The sequence below is a fragment of the Rhineura floridana genome, chromosome 3, assembly GCF_030035675.1.
Source record: "Rhineura floridana isolate rRhiFlo1 chromosome 3, rRhiFlo1.hap2, whole genome shotgun sequence".
NCBI lineage: Eukaryota > Metazoa > Chordata > Lepidosauria > Squamata > Rhineuridae > Rhineura > Rhineura floridana.
The window spans coordinates 124,067,293-124,082,798 of NC_084482.1; the positions used below are offsets into that span (position 1 = coordinate 124,067,293).

At 39.5% G+C, this 15,506-nt stretch overlaps 1 protein-coding gene across 3 annotated transcripts in view; it reads right to left on the reverse strand.

Annotated features, from left to right (window-relative positions):
* The window catches only part of IP6K1 (inositol hexakisphosphate kinase 1), a 44,459-nt gene that overhangs the window by 14,981 nt on the left and 13,972 nt on the right, over positions 1-15,506 (reverse strand). For all 3 annotated transcript variants that reach the window (XM_061617720.1, XM_061617722.1, XM_061617721.1), the window contains exon 2: positions 2,477-2,823. In XM_061617720.1, the coding sequence (XP_061473704.1) occupies positions 2,477-2,699 (223 nt within the window). In that variant the 5' untranslated portion in view covers positions 2,700-2,823. The remainder of the gene's footprint in view (positions 1-2,476; positions 2,824-15,506) is intronic.

Sequence of the window (15,506 nt, forward strand, 5' to 3'; positions counted from 1 at the left end):
TTATGGTATTCCATCTCCCTTCTGTCTGAGTTTTCAAGAATATTAAGTTTTCCACCTTTGTTTTATTAAACCTAACATGTATTTAACATCAGTAGCTTTCTAGTCTCTGCATAAAAATACAGCAGCAGACTACTTTGGTTGCCCCACCTTTCATACACCAAGTCCTCCCAACCTTTGCAATTAATATCTAGTCAAACAGTGCTTAAGGTTGGTTATCACAGCTGCAATCCTATACAGTGTTACCTGTAAGTCCTATAAAACTCAATGGACTGATTTTGGAGTAGACATGTATAGGATTGTACTATACGGCTGTGCAAGATACTATTAGGGCCAAGTAGCTTTAGACAACTAGACTTGTTAAGGCAGGAGTAGCCGACATGATGCCTTCCAGATGTTTTGAACTACAATGCTAATCATCCTTAGCTATGAGTCATGCTGGCTGGGACTGATGGGATATGTAGCCCACAACATCTGGAGCGCACCCTGTTGGCTATCCCTGTGTATGTTTCCTGTACTATGTTTCATTTTAATATATTTTAAAGTCTGTTTTTATGTTGTTTTAGAGTGTTTTTAATGTTTTTGTTTGCAGCCCTGGGCTCCTACTGGGAGGAAGGGCGGGATATAAAATAAATAAATAATTACTATGTGAGAAACTCTCTAAAGGTGAGGCTGTCAATGTGCTGAACCGGTGCCTGGCTACGACAATGGACTGGATGAGGGCTAATAAACTGAGGCTCAATCCAGACAAGACTGAGATGCTGCTAGTGGGTGGTTCTTCTGACCAGATGGTGGATGTCCAACCTGTCCTGGATGGGGTTGCACTCCCTCTGAAGGAGCAGGTTCATAGCTTGGGCGTTCTCCTAGAACCATCTCTGTCACTTGAGGCTCAGGTAGCCTTGGTGACACGGAGTGCCTTCTACCAACTTTGGTTGGTGGCTCAACTACGTCCCTGTCTGGACAGGGATAACCTGGCTTCAGTTGTCCATGCTCTGGTAACTTCCAAGTTAGATTAATGCAATGCGCTCTACGTAGGGCTGCTTTTGAAGAGGGTTCGGAAACTGCAGCTTGTGCAAAATGCAGCGGCCAGATTGGTAACAAGGGACCAGACGGTTCAAACATATAAAACCGATTCTGGCCCGCTTGCATTGGCTGCCTGTATGTTTCCAAGCTTGATTCAAGGTGCTGGTTTTGACCTATAGAGCCTTACATGGCTTAGGACCACAATACCTGATGGAACGCCTCTCCCGACACGAACCCGCCCGTACACTATGCTCAACATCAAAGGCCTTCCTCCACGTGCCTACTCCGAGGGAAGTTTGGAGGCTGGCAACAAGGGCGAGGGCCTTCTCAGTGGAGGCCCCCAAATTATGGAATGATCTCCCTGATGAGGTGTGCTTTGCACCAACCCTGTTATCTTTTCAGCGCCAGGTCAACACTTTCCTCTCCCAGGCATTTTAGCATGTGTTTTTAAATTTGTATATTTGTTTTTAATCTTTTTAATTGTTGTAATCCGCCCAGAGAGCTTCAGCTATGGGGCGGTATACAAATGCAATAAATAAATAAAGACATAAAAGCCTAAGCTCCAAGTGGCTGCTATAAAAGTAAATATACCAAGACGAAATGACTAGTTTTAAAAATTGGAACACCTAGCTCTTGCAGTAGATGGCAAAACAGGTGATGTAAAATAGAAATTTCTCCGTTACACTCACTTGTAACTGCATGATTAAGACCAGTTAATACACATCAGAATCCTCCAAGAAGAGAAGTCCTGTGCCCAAAACTACATGGAGGAAAAAAATTTCTGGTGTCAATGCACATGACCTCAGAGTAGGGATGGGTGAGAATTCCATTAAAATCAAACTTGGCACCAGTCTTCCTGATAGTCCACAGGTTCACTATCTCTGCAGACCCATCCAGAATACTGCAAGTTTCCTTGGCTTTTTCTGACACCAGATTTTTTCAAAAACTATGGGTATCTTTGCTGTACTAATGTGAAATTGAGCAGTCTGTGTCTGTGCTTTGCATGAAAGCCATCTCTCACTTCTCCTAGGGATGGGGAGAAGGATCCAATAGCATTCTGGGGGACAAGGTGAAGGAGGGGGGAATGGGTGGGTAGGCACTGAACTGTGGGAAAACTGCTTTCCTTTCCAAAAGGAAAACCTTGTTAACAATATCAAGATTTTTTCAGGAAGGGAAAAACTGGAATGGTAAAAGCAAAGGATAGTGGAAAAATAACTCAAAACAGAATCACCTGCCAGTTTGACAGAATGCAATCAAACAGGCACCAACAAGTGGTTCCTACCTCTAAACTCAGGGAGGCTTTTTTTTTTTTAACTTGCCACACTTGCATAAACTGCCATCAGAAAGCTGCATGGTCTTAGTGCCTCATGAACTGCTTACTCTTAATACTGATTGTTTCAACACCAAAAAGATAAGTATGCTCTGGATTTATTCTCCAAAGGCATTGGAGGCTCACCTTTGTACTCCGGTGTGAATTCCTTCATTTCTGGAGGCAGGGACTCATAGAAGCGCTGTTCTCTGGTGATGAGAGGCTTGCACACAGTATGGTCATCGTAGCGCATCATGCTGCTGTGGCCGCCCACCTGATGGATGAAAGGCTCCAGCAGGACCCCTCGGCCTCCTGGGTGGGTTGTGTTCTTGCCATGCTTCCCCACCTCCATGGTTTGACAAACACACATTGCGTAGGGCACCAGTCGCACACTTGGGGCATGGGGAGAGCTGCATGGGGTGTAAGGAGCAGTTTCTCAAGGAGCAAAATCACTACCATTCAGATATCCCAGTATGGAAACAGGTGCCAATGGTCTGCAAAACAGAGAAGAGATGCCATGAAACTTGGCCAATGGCATCTGCATCAGCCCCAATACAAGTCTACTAAGTGATATATACAAACATTCACTACAGTCATTGTTGCAATCTTCCATATTTTATCAGTGATCTGGACAAGACAATAATTTTTTGACTGAAACCAGGAAAGAGTAATCACCTACCAGCTATTTAGAGCAGTTTAGAACTTTTAATGAGGTAAAGCCATCATTTACTTAAGGCATTACTGCTATATGCAGGTGAGAAATTAGTTCAAAAACATCCATTTGAGCCACCTCATTATTTGTCCCCAATAAAGCATCCTTCAATTCATGTAAATGCCAAGCTGGCAATTTGTTTTAGAAAGCATTTATTTGAATAAATGGAAGAAAAAGGCATTTCAAAAGAACCCAAGCAAAAGTAGTCTCCAACCCTTAAAAATACAACTCTCGCATATAAGGTGATGCTATGAGGAAAAAACTAATTAGTCATGAGGATAAGGGGAAGGATCAATATTTTGGGAATACCATTTGCTACCAACAAGGAAGGTATAAACATAAACATATAATAGCAGGGAACTTGCTATTTGCTCCTCAAGCCTTTGTTTATAATATGAATTTCATGTGCACATTTCCAACAATTTTCTGTTACAGTTTCATGCTTTTCACAAACTAGATTGAGCCAACTGCACCAAAGTTTCCCCAAGAGGTGCATGCTTTAACCACCCTCTTCACAGCAAGGATGTGTTTTCGATATCTAAACAGGAGGCTAAAATAGAAGATGATTTAGGCAGTCAAAAATGATTTCAGTCCAGTCTAACTGCCAAACAGATAGGTATCTTCTGCAGAGCTCCAATTTGGCCAGTGATCTTGTGTAAAGTTGATTAGTAACAGCACCTCTTCAGAAAGACTCATGGATTCAGGTGATGATGTACTTGTGATACGTGTTCTATTTATCTATGGCTCATATTAGGCTAGTGGACACAGTTGGTGTTCTGAAACATAAATGTGTTCCTGGTTGCCAGGTAGGGAACTTGCTAAAGCTGGTGAAGAGGGAAGTGCCACATTTTTCAGACTCACATCCTTGGCTAAAACTTAAATGCTCTCTTCCCCAATAAGAGGCTGCTTTGAGTATGTAAAGGCAAAGCTTCCATAGCCCAACATTTCATTAATCTACTAGCTTGCTATGTGAATGACCTACTGCCCAATGTTATGAGGTAGGCTTTACGCCCCAAGTTTAGCAAAATAAGGCGGTGTCCCATTTTTAGATTTCTCTAACAATTAAAATGTTACAGAATATTTGCATACCAGTTCTTAACTGTCTAATGGTGAAATGCCTTAATATGATTGACACCGTGAACAGTGAATGTGCAAGGCAATATGCACCTTTACATAGTAAACAGTAATAGGGATGAGGAGATTGTCTGACACTAGCATTTTGTACACATGACAACCACCACAGGCAATTGCTCAAACAGTTCTTTATCAAGGGTCAAACACACACCTTCTAAGGAGCTTCAGGAACCTGATCTACTGAGTACCCTAACCTTTGGCATTAATAACTAGTATCAGCTCATAGTCCAAGAATTAAGATCCTGCTCTACTTGCAACATACAATTTAACAGGTATTTAGGCCAGCGTTTTTCAACCTTGAGCCTCCAAGGCATTGCTGGACTGCAGCTATCATCATCCCCAGCTAGCTTAGCCAATGGTCCGCAATGTTGTAGTCCACCAACATTTGGTGATCCAAGATTGACAAACACTGTCATGGTCATAGATATCCCCATTTTTTTAAAAAATGAAAGGATACAGTAATACAAGTAACTATAAACAATCCTTGCTATTTTGTGATCCTATGCATTTAGTTACCAAGACCCACTTAATGCTAATACATTTTGCACTTTGCGATAGCTTGTTTAAAATGGGTTGCAAGAACTAAAAGTTGCCTGCTTGTACCTGAGAGATGATTCTTACATTACAGCCAACAAATGAAAACAACTAGACGTATTTCTGCTCCACAAGACTAGAGCAGCTTCACATAGTTATGTAACCGTCGCACATTATATTATTGCCATGTGGAGCTACTGTCGTACTACAGCATTTCCACTGGCATCCATTACATAAGAATCAGCCCAGGTCCACCAAAATTGCACCAGTCTATGTACAGCAGAAGTTCAGAAAGAAGGGGGCAGGGCAGAAATGGAGCTCCAGTTCTAGGCCCTTCTCTTGGCACACTTTATTTCACTGAGCTTGCCACTGAATTGTTACTTTCAGAACAGCTGCATTTTTGCTTCTTTGTTTTTCTAAATGCAACTGAATCTTGAGGGGCAATTTGATAATAAAAAAATACACAACAGCACCTGAAAAACCTAGTAAAGCTGCAGAAAGATTTGATAAGCTTAGGGAGAAAAAAGCTTAATGCTCATGCTGGCACATGTGGAGAGATGCACCTTAAATTATTCTGATTTCATAGGATCTACAGAGCAGTAAAGGTAGACAAAAAATATTTTCCCCCAACTGTATTTGTATACCATGAATACCACATAAAGGTGAGCCAGGAAATACACATCTAGAGTTACATGTTAAGAGCCCAGATTAATTTATTCAAGTGTTTACCATTTACAGAAGTAGTTTAACATTGTTTGCAACTCATAACAACTTATGTAGTGCAGAAATGGGTTTTGAATTCTCACCATTTGGCAATGAGAGTTTGGCTGCCAAACATTACATTAACTCTCTCTCAAAGTGAACTTCTAGTAGCCTTTCTGTTCTCTGTTCCAATCGCAAAGATATACATGTTTAGTGTCTTCGGAAGGCTGCTACATGAAAAAAAATTACAAAAAGCCTGCTTGCTACTGAAAACACTAGCCTGCTTGATGACATTTCTGTTTTTGTCAAAACAATCAAAAAAGCAAAAAAGAACAGTGAAAGCTCTGAACCATTCCCAATAACAATCTGAACTGGGGTGTATGACAAGAACGGCTCATTGGGGATGCATCATCAGAAAAGCCTATCAACCCACAGCTGAGCTAACATCACATGACACTCCTCATTGTATGTGACATCTGCTACACGTGTGCTGTCCACTATAGCAACCCCACTCACATTATCTAACTCTACTCATATTGTATGATGTATATATCACACTGAGTGGGTGCACAGCCAGATCCAACATGTCATCTTGGCTATAGGGTGATCAAAATTCCACCATTTCAGTGATTTATGCTGCTTTGTGGTTGTTCTGGTTTAGAAAATGCAGCAAGTTCCATTTCAAATAAATACAAGTTTTTTTATTATAGCTTTTTATCAAACACTGATTTGGCAGAAAAAGCATTTATGGATTCAACTAGAGCTTGAGATACCATCTGGTTTGATTAATGTTCTTCAAAAATTCAGAAAAGCTGTTAAAATATATCAACATCAAACATATCCATATGGTATCCTTGTTTAGTGCTTAACTGAAATGATTGCTGGAAAACATATAGACAGATGATGTAGAATAATACAATGTGTTCACTCTGCATGCTTTATTACATTACTGTAATGTTCTGTAGTGACCAACATAATATTTGCAACCATCTTTACATAATATTTTGTGTTTTAGATATTATTATTTGAACTCCAATTAACATTAAACTTTTTGTTTACTGGATTGATTTTCCCCAAAGAATAATCAAGAAGTATGCCACAAGTAGTTTAAATGCTTTCTTTTTATTGTGTTTTTAAAAGATGTGACCAACATAACAATTTTGCAACCCCAAGAATTTATCTGTAACTTGGATAACTGGATTCTCTAAAAGTATGAATAATTTAAAAAATTCCGTCTGCAGCAATATACGTACAGAGCTAATGTTTCATGGACAAGTATCAAACTTATGGTAATGTTTATTGGAAACTGTAAAAAAAGGTTTTTGGCAAATGACCAAAGACCAGCATAACATGTAACAACTCATTGTCAGACACCCACAAATAATTGCCTCTAAAGCAAGACCCCATTCATGTGACATTGCTCTATGCACTCACAAGGTGCAGGTTGGCATCAAGTCCATGTGGGAAGTTGGAATGCCCATGGGAATTTCACCTAGCTGTGGCAATACCCTAATTATTTGTGTCTTTTCAACCCAACTTTTATCATCATTTGCAAGGAAGACAAATGTCATGAAAGTCCCCCCTTTTTAAGATTTCATATTAATGATGATCAAACAAATTTTTGACAATAAATTTTCTTTTCTATTTCCCCGTCTCAAACCCACTAATAACAAAGTTGCCAACTGACACCTGCAGTACTTCAATGGATGTTTCTGCTTCTATGCTTTCTTTCAGGATAATCGTATTTCCCACAAAGGTATCATTTCCAGTATCTGTTGTATTTATTTTAAATTATGTGAAAAATTAATTTGTGTTCAAGACTGCCTTCAGTAAAGGGTTGTACTATTCTCTGAGGCAAGGTAAGATACCTTCAGCTCCTGAGGTGAATTTTCTAGATCTCTGAATATCACCCACCTTATTCAGCCTAGCTAGGGAAAGTAAATTAGGACAGTTCTGCCTCCTTGATACATCTGAAATGAAAGCTGGTAGAAGCTTCTCCATGCTTCAAGAAGGGGTGGGTGGGAAGTATAGTACAGAAATATCAATTCTACACTTTTCTATACCACACCAAGGTTGAAGTTTACTGTTAATTAACCTAAAAAGTTATATTATCTTTCTTCTAAAAGCAGTAACATATGTCCATTCTCCTCTTGCCCAACTTGTCTTTCAGAATGTAAGCTTATTGAGTACAGGGACCTGCCTCTTTTTGTAAAACTTTGTAAGGTGCTGTTGGTATGGTACAAATAATAGGCCTAATAATTATTCCATCTCAGGGAAGGAATTATGACAATCCTAAAAAGGGATTTAAACAACACTCACACATTTATGCTATGTAAGTTGTACATTGTGGTGTTACATTGGTCCCAATAACTGTTGCATGTAAAACATACTTCAGGTAATATTTCATCATATTTTTTAATGCTCATAAACTCAAAGAAGAGAATAAAGTTAACACATAGATTTTTATTTTCATTTGTTGAGGGGGGGGGAGTATGTGTTTTTGTGACCAACATAATACACTCAACCAATATAAGCTCACCTGATTTTGTCCCTAACATAAAATTTCTTCTTGGCTTACCAAATGAGAAAGCAAAACTACCAATACAACACAGGGTCATTATTCTATTGTCATTTTCTTGAAGAGGTCTTTAACTGAAGATTAAAAAAAATAGAAGCATTCCAAGTCATCTTGCTTGCCAAGCTTCTGGTTGCTTTACTCACATGTAAAATGCCGTTTTGAAAAACTGTTGTCAGATAATGAAACTTTGGGAAATTATCCTTAAAATGATATTAGAACATGTTAACAATATATGAAAATGAAAAATGGGTCTGTATTTTGATATTTTCATGGAATTACCTGACTAGCTCTCAGCATTTGTGCTAGTTTTATAACAAGCTAGTATAAAAATGGCACAAGGGAGAAATAAATCTTACTGTATTTTGGAAATTAAATGCGTCAGACACAATTAATTATCTCTAGCATAGCATCACTGCACTGTTCTGCCTGGATTACAAGCAACATTTGCCTTTTAAAGGTTTTCAAGGTTGTAAAAGTAGACTAGTAAGTTTAGCATGTAAGGCTCTCTCCAAGCTGATTTAACCAACACACAAACTGGTCAAGCAGTCACAGCTCTCCTATTTTCAAAGGTTAAAGCGCTCTCCCTCACATACCACCCTGCTCATTAAAGGGCTTCAAAACTGCACGCACCAACATACATCTACAGCTTGGGCAACCCTACACCTCTCCTTTTATTTTCAGTCACTGCATGCTGGCCTGAACTACTGTAGAAACAGTTTAGGAGTATTTATATGTCACAGGAGATCAAATTCTACTTTAGTGGATCATAAGGCTGTCAACAACTGATTGGTAACTGCTCACAAATCCTCCTGACCTCTAGACATAACTGAAGACACGAAGTGTTAAGGGACTATTGTTCAAGATCTGAGACAAAGAGGACATGGATTAGAGGGTCTCAACAAAGGAAACTGGTGAATTGGAGGTTTGGGGAGAAGGGAGAATGTCAGACTAAAAAAAAGAACAAGAGTATAAGCTGTTAACAAAGTGAGGCTGTCAAACACAGTTTTGATCATTTCTTAAAGCAAGAAGAACAAAATTTCCTCCACGTTCCCACGTCTATGCCATCCTCCCCAATCTGGTGCCATCCAGATGTTCTGGACTAGCATCAGCCACAGGCAACACTCCAATGGACTATTGTAAAAGGAACAAAATTGCACAGGCGTACACGCATAGACAAGTATCAAATAGAGAGAAAACAGAATTTGAAAATGTAGTGTTAGCAAATAAAAAAAAGACAACTAAATTTTACAGGTTAGTACAGAACAGCCAGAAAGTGGATAGAAAAGTTTATATACAGAAGTGGGGTAGGAATCTACAGAGAGAAGTCCCAGAGGAAATGGGGAAATGTTTGTACACAAGAGGCTTATCCTTCTCAGCAGCAGTCGAGTATAAAGAAGACTGTTTCAAAATTAATATACAATGGCATTTAACAGCCCTAAAGAATGGAAAGATGTATAAAGAAGAAGAGTGGTGTTGATTTGTCACAGAAGGGAGATTTCTGTGTGATGGGAATGCAAAAAAGTAATTAAATGCTGGAAGATAGCGTTGGGAGTAATTGATGAAAACGTGGATCCAGTGGTCTATATGCTAAATTTTGTCAAGAACTGTGAATCAGTTGAAAAATTATTTTTAAATATATTTTTATAACAGCAAGATTAGTTTTTGCAAGAACACAGAAAAGCAATCAAAGTACTACTATTATGAAAGATATAGGATCAAACAAATTATTAAGGTGACAGCTTGTTAAAAAAACACTAATAGACAGAATTTGAATAGTTGGGCTGGTAATTCAGCATATGAGACAAAAACTTGATATTAAAGGAACAGAAGGAGATCATATGCTACTATGAAACTGGTATGGATTGGGAGTTAAATTATAAGGAAAGTAATTTGACATATAAAGAGTGTGTGAGTAACATTAACGTGTGTATGTTTTGTACAATTTCTTTTATGAAATGAAAGACCCATCAGACAACCCTGTATCCAGTAGTGGCCCGCATGGTAGGGCAGAATGGTCCTCCTGACACCAGTGCTGCTGCAGTTTACCTAGATGGGGATGGGGCAGGAGAAAGAGTCAGGACTGTATGGATGCACTGGCCGAGCCAATCTGCCACATCACACTGGCCACTACTGCCTGTACTTAAAAGAGCATTTAAAAATGGTATTTTCTTCTGGACTTACTCATCCTAGCTGGTTTCTCCTCCAGCATCTTCTTCACCTTTCTTATTTGCCTATCTTATAGACTGTGTTTCTCCTGTCTTTATTTATTTATTTTTGGGGTCATCTTAAATTATTTTTGACTGCACATAGTTGTAGGTGCTGTATAAATAAAGTAATAATACAAGTGGGAACCTTAACAAAATGCTGCAGTGTGGAATGCTCATCTGCAGAGATTCAGCCAGACAGGCAGCCATGCCTTCTTTCAGAATGATCCATTCCATACCCTCCAGTTCTCCCTCCCCACTCCTGGACATTCAGCAGTCTGTGACCACTGAGCATGCTTTCTCAGGATTTCTTTCCTAAAGATTTTTTTCTGATACTGCAGACTTTGGGGTTCCTCCAAACATGCTGGTACCTCCCCTCTATTTCTCAGTAGTCCTGTTTTGGCTACATAGCTAGCATAAGTCAGCACCCTAGTCCAGGCTCGCGTGCGTGCGTGCGTGAGGCCACACCAGTATTCACTTGAAAATTCAGAGAAAAGGCTCCAGTTTCTTTAATATATAATTAACCCCCTACTGCGATCCCATCCTTTTTGTGTTTATTCACTCTCAGGAAAGAACAATAGACACTAAAACCAAAGAAATATCACAAACCAGTTCAAAAAGCACATTGCCCAACAAAGCCCTGTTATGTCCAGAAAAACACTACTGCTGCAAGATGCAACTGAATGGGACCAGGCACGTAAAAAGCACTAAAGAAAGGACAAACTGCTTTGCTCATTTTCTACTTTAATAGCAAAACATATCTTTCAAAGCCAGAAATGTGTGTGCCAGTATTAGAGCACACAAACAAGAATGAACTATGGTTAATCCCGTTCAGATATGACTGGGGAAAGTTATTTTTATGTTATGAAGCTTATTCTGGAAAGCTTTAAGTCTTCAGCCTTCAAATATACCAACAGCCAATCCACAGAACTACTTGGGCATACCATCAACACACATGGTACTCTTATTTAACTTGAAGGCCAAACGTGAAAATCCAGCAGCAGAAATGACAGTGCAATTCATCATTTAAGTGATTATTGCTGTTGTCCTAATGTTTACTCCTTTAATCCTTTTTTTCTTGCATTTCAAATTAATAACAGCTATAAAGACTTTGGAAAGTCTTTTATTTCTGATTTACCATTGCTGCTTAAAAAGTGCAGATATATTTTGTGCCAATCAAGCCTAACAGTAACAAACCAGTTTACTGCAGGTTGCTCATATCATCAAAAACAACCAAATACACATTGGTTGCAGGAAGTCAGCAAACAAGTAGATTTTGGAGCAGCAGTTTTCTTCTTATTCTAGAAGCACATCAATAACTGTTGTATCCAAGGGAAGCTTCCCAAATGATTGCCCCTTACTGTATTTATAAAAGAAAATCAGTTGTTTTTTAAAGTACTGCTAATTTCACACACTATATTGCTGAATTACTTTTGTTATGACACACACAAGATGAACAATTATTAGGGAATAAGCCTCAACACAGTGGAACCTTCACACATGCTACTGACAAATACTCAATACACTTGACCACATGGATATATCACATTGAAAGAAGACTGAACTCAATTTAGGTACCTTTAAAAACAGAGGAACCCCATTTATTTATTTATTATTTGATTTATATCCCACCCTTCCTCTCAGCAGGAGCCCAGAGGGGCAAACAAAAGCACTAAAAACATTTTAAAACATCATAAAAACAGACTTTAAATACATTAAAACAAAACATCTGTAAAAACATACATGTATAACCTGTACATGAACTAGCTATAGCAGTCAATCCAGTGCTATCAGAAGGATAAGCAATCAAGAAGTCAACTAGATGAAAATGTTTGTAGAAGCAGAAAAGGATAGAAAAGCTGAGATTGATTTCATTTGCATAACAGAGGCATACATTTGTCCTTTGAGCTTTCCATGCATGCCTTTATACTGAGCTAGTTTACAGCCAGGCACACTCCGTAAAAAAAATTATTGCTGAGATGTTGCACTCAGCCTAAGACAGCAACGCAATTTGGAATGCTTGAGCTTCCTGCTAAAATCCAGTAACTTTTTATACCACAAATGTGTGTGTGTGTGTGGGGGGGTTGTTCTGCTTTAGTTGCATTATAGTGCAAGAGTGTCCTTCCAGGCAACAGTAATGCAATAGCACTGGGGAAGCATCCCAGAACAACTATAAAAAGCAGAATGATGTGTGGATGGTCCAGTATAAATCCGCCATTAATGCACTACTGCATCAATGACATGTTGCAGAATACACTACACACAAAAATTAGTCTGGAGGGGGCCCAAGCTAGCAAGCACTATTAAGAGAGAAGTATCAAAAAAGATGACCCTCTTGTATCTCCTTCCTCATTCTATCTTAAGCCTGTGACCAGATGCAGAAGAAAAACATCAGCCATTGTGATGCTTCCTGTTTGCAGCAGACCTTGGTACAACCCAATGCCTGCATTTCTACCTCCTCCTCCTCCCTCATTCCATGTTAAGACTATGGCCAGATACAGCCTCCATGGCCTCAACTTCAGCCAACTTTTTTTCCTCCTCTCCCACACCCCATTGCTCTGATTACCATCTAGTCTGATGACGAATCCTGGAGAACTTGAAAACTCACCAGCTAATGGTATTGTCATAGCAGGGTTTTGAATATTCTTTTTATGGGCCAACCCAACTCCTGTATTTTTTAGAGAGATGCAGGTACCCATGTGCCACTCTTGAGGTTACACTCAGAGTTCTCTGTCCAGTTTGCCCGCCCACACTGATGGATCAATCCAGTATTTAAAATAAATAAGCGGGTAATGTAGACAAGCCACACTGTTTATTATACTTGCATCATGTTCTTACATGGGACTCCCAGTAGCCTCCCAACCATATTAACTTAGATTACTCAATTATGCTGTAGCACCAGCTGCTCCCAAACTATTCACTGGACCCAGCAGAGAAATTCCATTTTATTTAAAGACAGATGTAGGTACAAGAACCAGCAGCTACAAACTGAGCATTAAATTTCAACTTAGAAAACAGACAATAAGTATTAAAGGTGTGAAACTTCTGCAACAATACCCTGGAACAAGTTGTGAGATAAAGAGTCTTAACTGCATTCAGCTGACAGCTAGGCAGGGGGACACAAATACAGTTGCCAATAGCAACCAGAAATTTAGTCCTGGCAATTAGCAGTGAAAGCCTCCAGTATACTCCTGCACAGAAATAACAAATTTTGAAAAGCCACTGGCAACACATGGAGGCAGATAGTGCCTCTTTCAAAGTGGTGCCAAGCTGAGTCTTGTGTTGGTACAGAGCATCAGTGTTCTAGGTTGTAGGGGGGGAAAACTGTTGCAAACCCCTCACCAGGCAGTGGGCACAAAAGGAACCTATTTCCAATGCCTCTGTGGAACAGGAAACGAGAAAGCAGAGCCTCAAAACAGCTTCTTGAAATTGTGGCTCTCTTAATATATCCAGCCAAGGTCCTTGGAGTTAATCTATGATGAAATTAACAAGTTACGTATGGGAGTTTTCTTTTTTTAAAAAAACAAACAAACCCCACAATAACTGATGTTGTAGCTTCCCCTTGCCAGGTGATAGTGTGCCATCCCACAAAGCATAAGTAACTTTTGCAGCCAGGATTAGAAAGTGGGGTCATGTGGAAAGAACCCAATTTTTGTTTCTCACTATAACACCGTGGATGAATTTTATTGATGTTCAAGGTCTATCTAGTTTCCATATCTGGGATCAGGAAAAAAAATTACTCCAGGTAAGAATAATAGTGACATAGGAGGACAAATGGTCAAGGAATACCTTATCAATTTGAACGAGTTCAAATCAGCAGGGCCCGATAAACTGCATCCTAGAGTATTGAAGGAACTGGCTGAAGAACTCTCAGAACCTCTGTCTATAATCTTTGTGAAATCATGGAGGACTGGTGAAGTGCCAGATGACTGGAGGAGAGCTAATGTTGTCCCTATCTTCAAAAAGGGCAAAAAGGGGGAACCGGGGAACTACAGACCAGTCAGCCTAACATCAATCCCTGGGAAAACTCTGAAGCGGATTATAAAGCAGTCAATCTGTAATCACCTTGAAAGCAATGCAGTGATTACTAGGAGCCAACATGGATTTATGAAGAACAAATCCTGCCAAACTAAACTTTTCTCGTTTTTTGATCAGGTAACCTCCCTTGTAGACTGTGGGAATGCTGTGGACATAATACATCTCGACTTCTACACTTAGGAAAAAGAAAACAAATGCACAGTTATAAGATGGAGGATACTCAGCTCAACAATACAACATGTGAGAAGGATCTTGGAATTGTCATTGATAACAACAGTGCGATGTGGCTGCAAAAAAGGCAAATGCTATATTAGGCTGTATTAACAGAAATACAGTTTCCAAATCGCGTGAAGTATTAGTTCCCCTCTATTCAGCACTGGTTAGGCCTCATCTTTACTGCGTCCAGTTCTGGTCTCCACACTTCAAGAAGGATGCAGACAAACTGGAACAGGTTCAGAGGAAGACCACAAGGATGATCAGGGAACTGGAAACAAAGCCCTATGAGGAGAGACTGAAAGAACTGGGCATGTTTAGTCTAGAGAAGAGAAGACTGAGAGGAGATATGATAGCACTCTTCAAGTACATGAAATGTCACACAGAGGAGGGCCGGGATTTCAATCATCCCAGAGTGCAGGACATGGAATAATGGGGTCAAGTTACAGGAAGCCAGATTTCAACTGAACATCAGGAAAAACTTCCTAACTGTTAGAGCAGCCTTTCCCAACGGTGTGCCTCCAGATGTTGTTGGACTACAACTCCCATCAGCCTCAGCCATTGGCAATGCTGGCTGAGGCTGATGGGAGTTGTGGTCCAACAACATCCGGAGGCACACTGGTTGGGAAAGGCTGTGTTAGAGCCATACAACAATGGAACCAATTACCTAGAGAGGTAGTGGGCTCTCTGACACTGGAGGCATTCAAGAGGCAGCTGGACAGCCACCTGTCGGGAATGCTTTGATTTTGATTCCTGCATTGAGCAGGGGGTTGGACTTTTTTTTTTTTAACATTTTTATTCAAATTTTCAAAAACAAAACAAAAGAAAAAGAACAAATTAATAACTAATACAATAAAAACTATTGACTTCCGATTTATCATAGATCAACTATAAGTCTATAATATATAACAAACCTGTCTCTTAATAGATTATAAAATCACCTTCCTCCAGTGGTTATCTTAATTGGTATCAAATCACATTAACATCATATCATTTTATTCTTTCAACAAAAAGTCAAAGAGAAGCTTCCAATCCTTGAGATATATATCCATCAATTTTTCT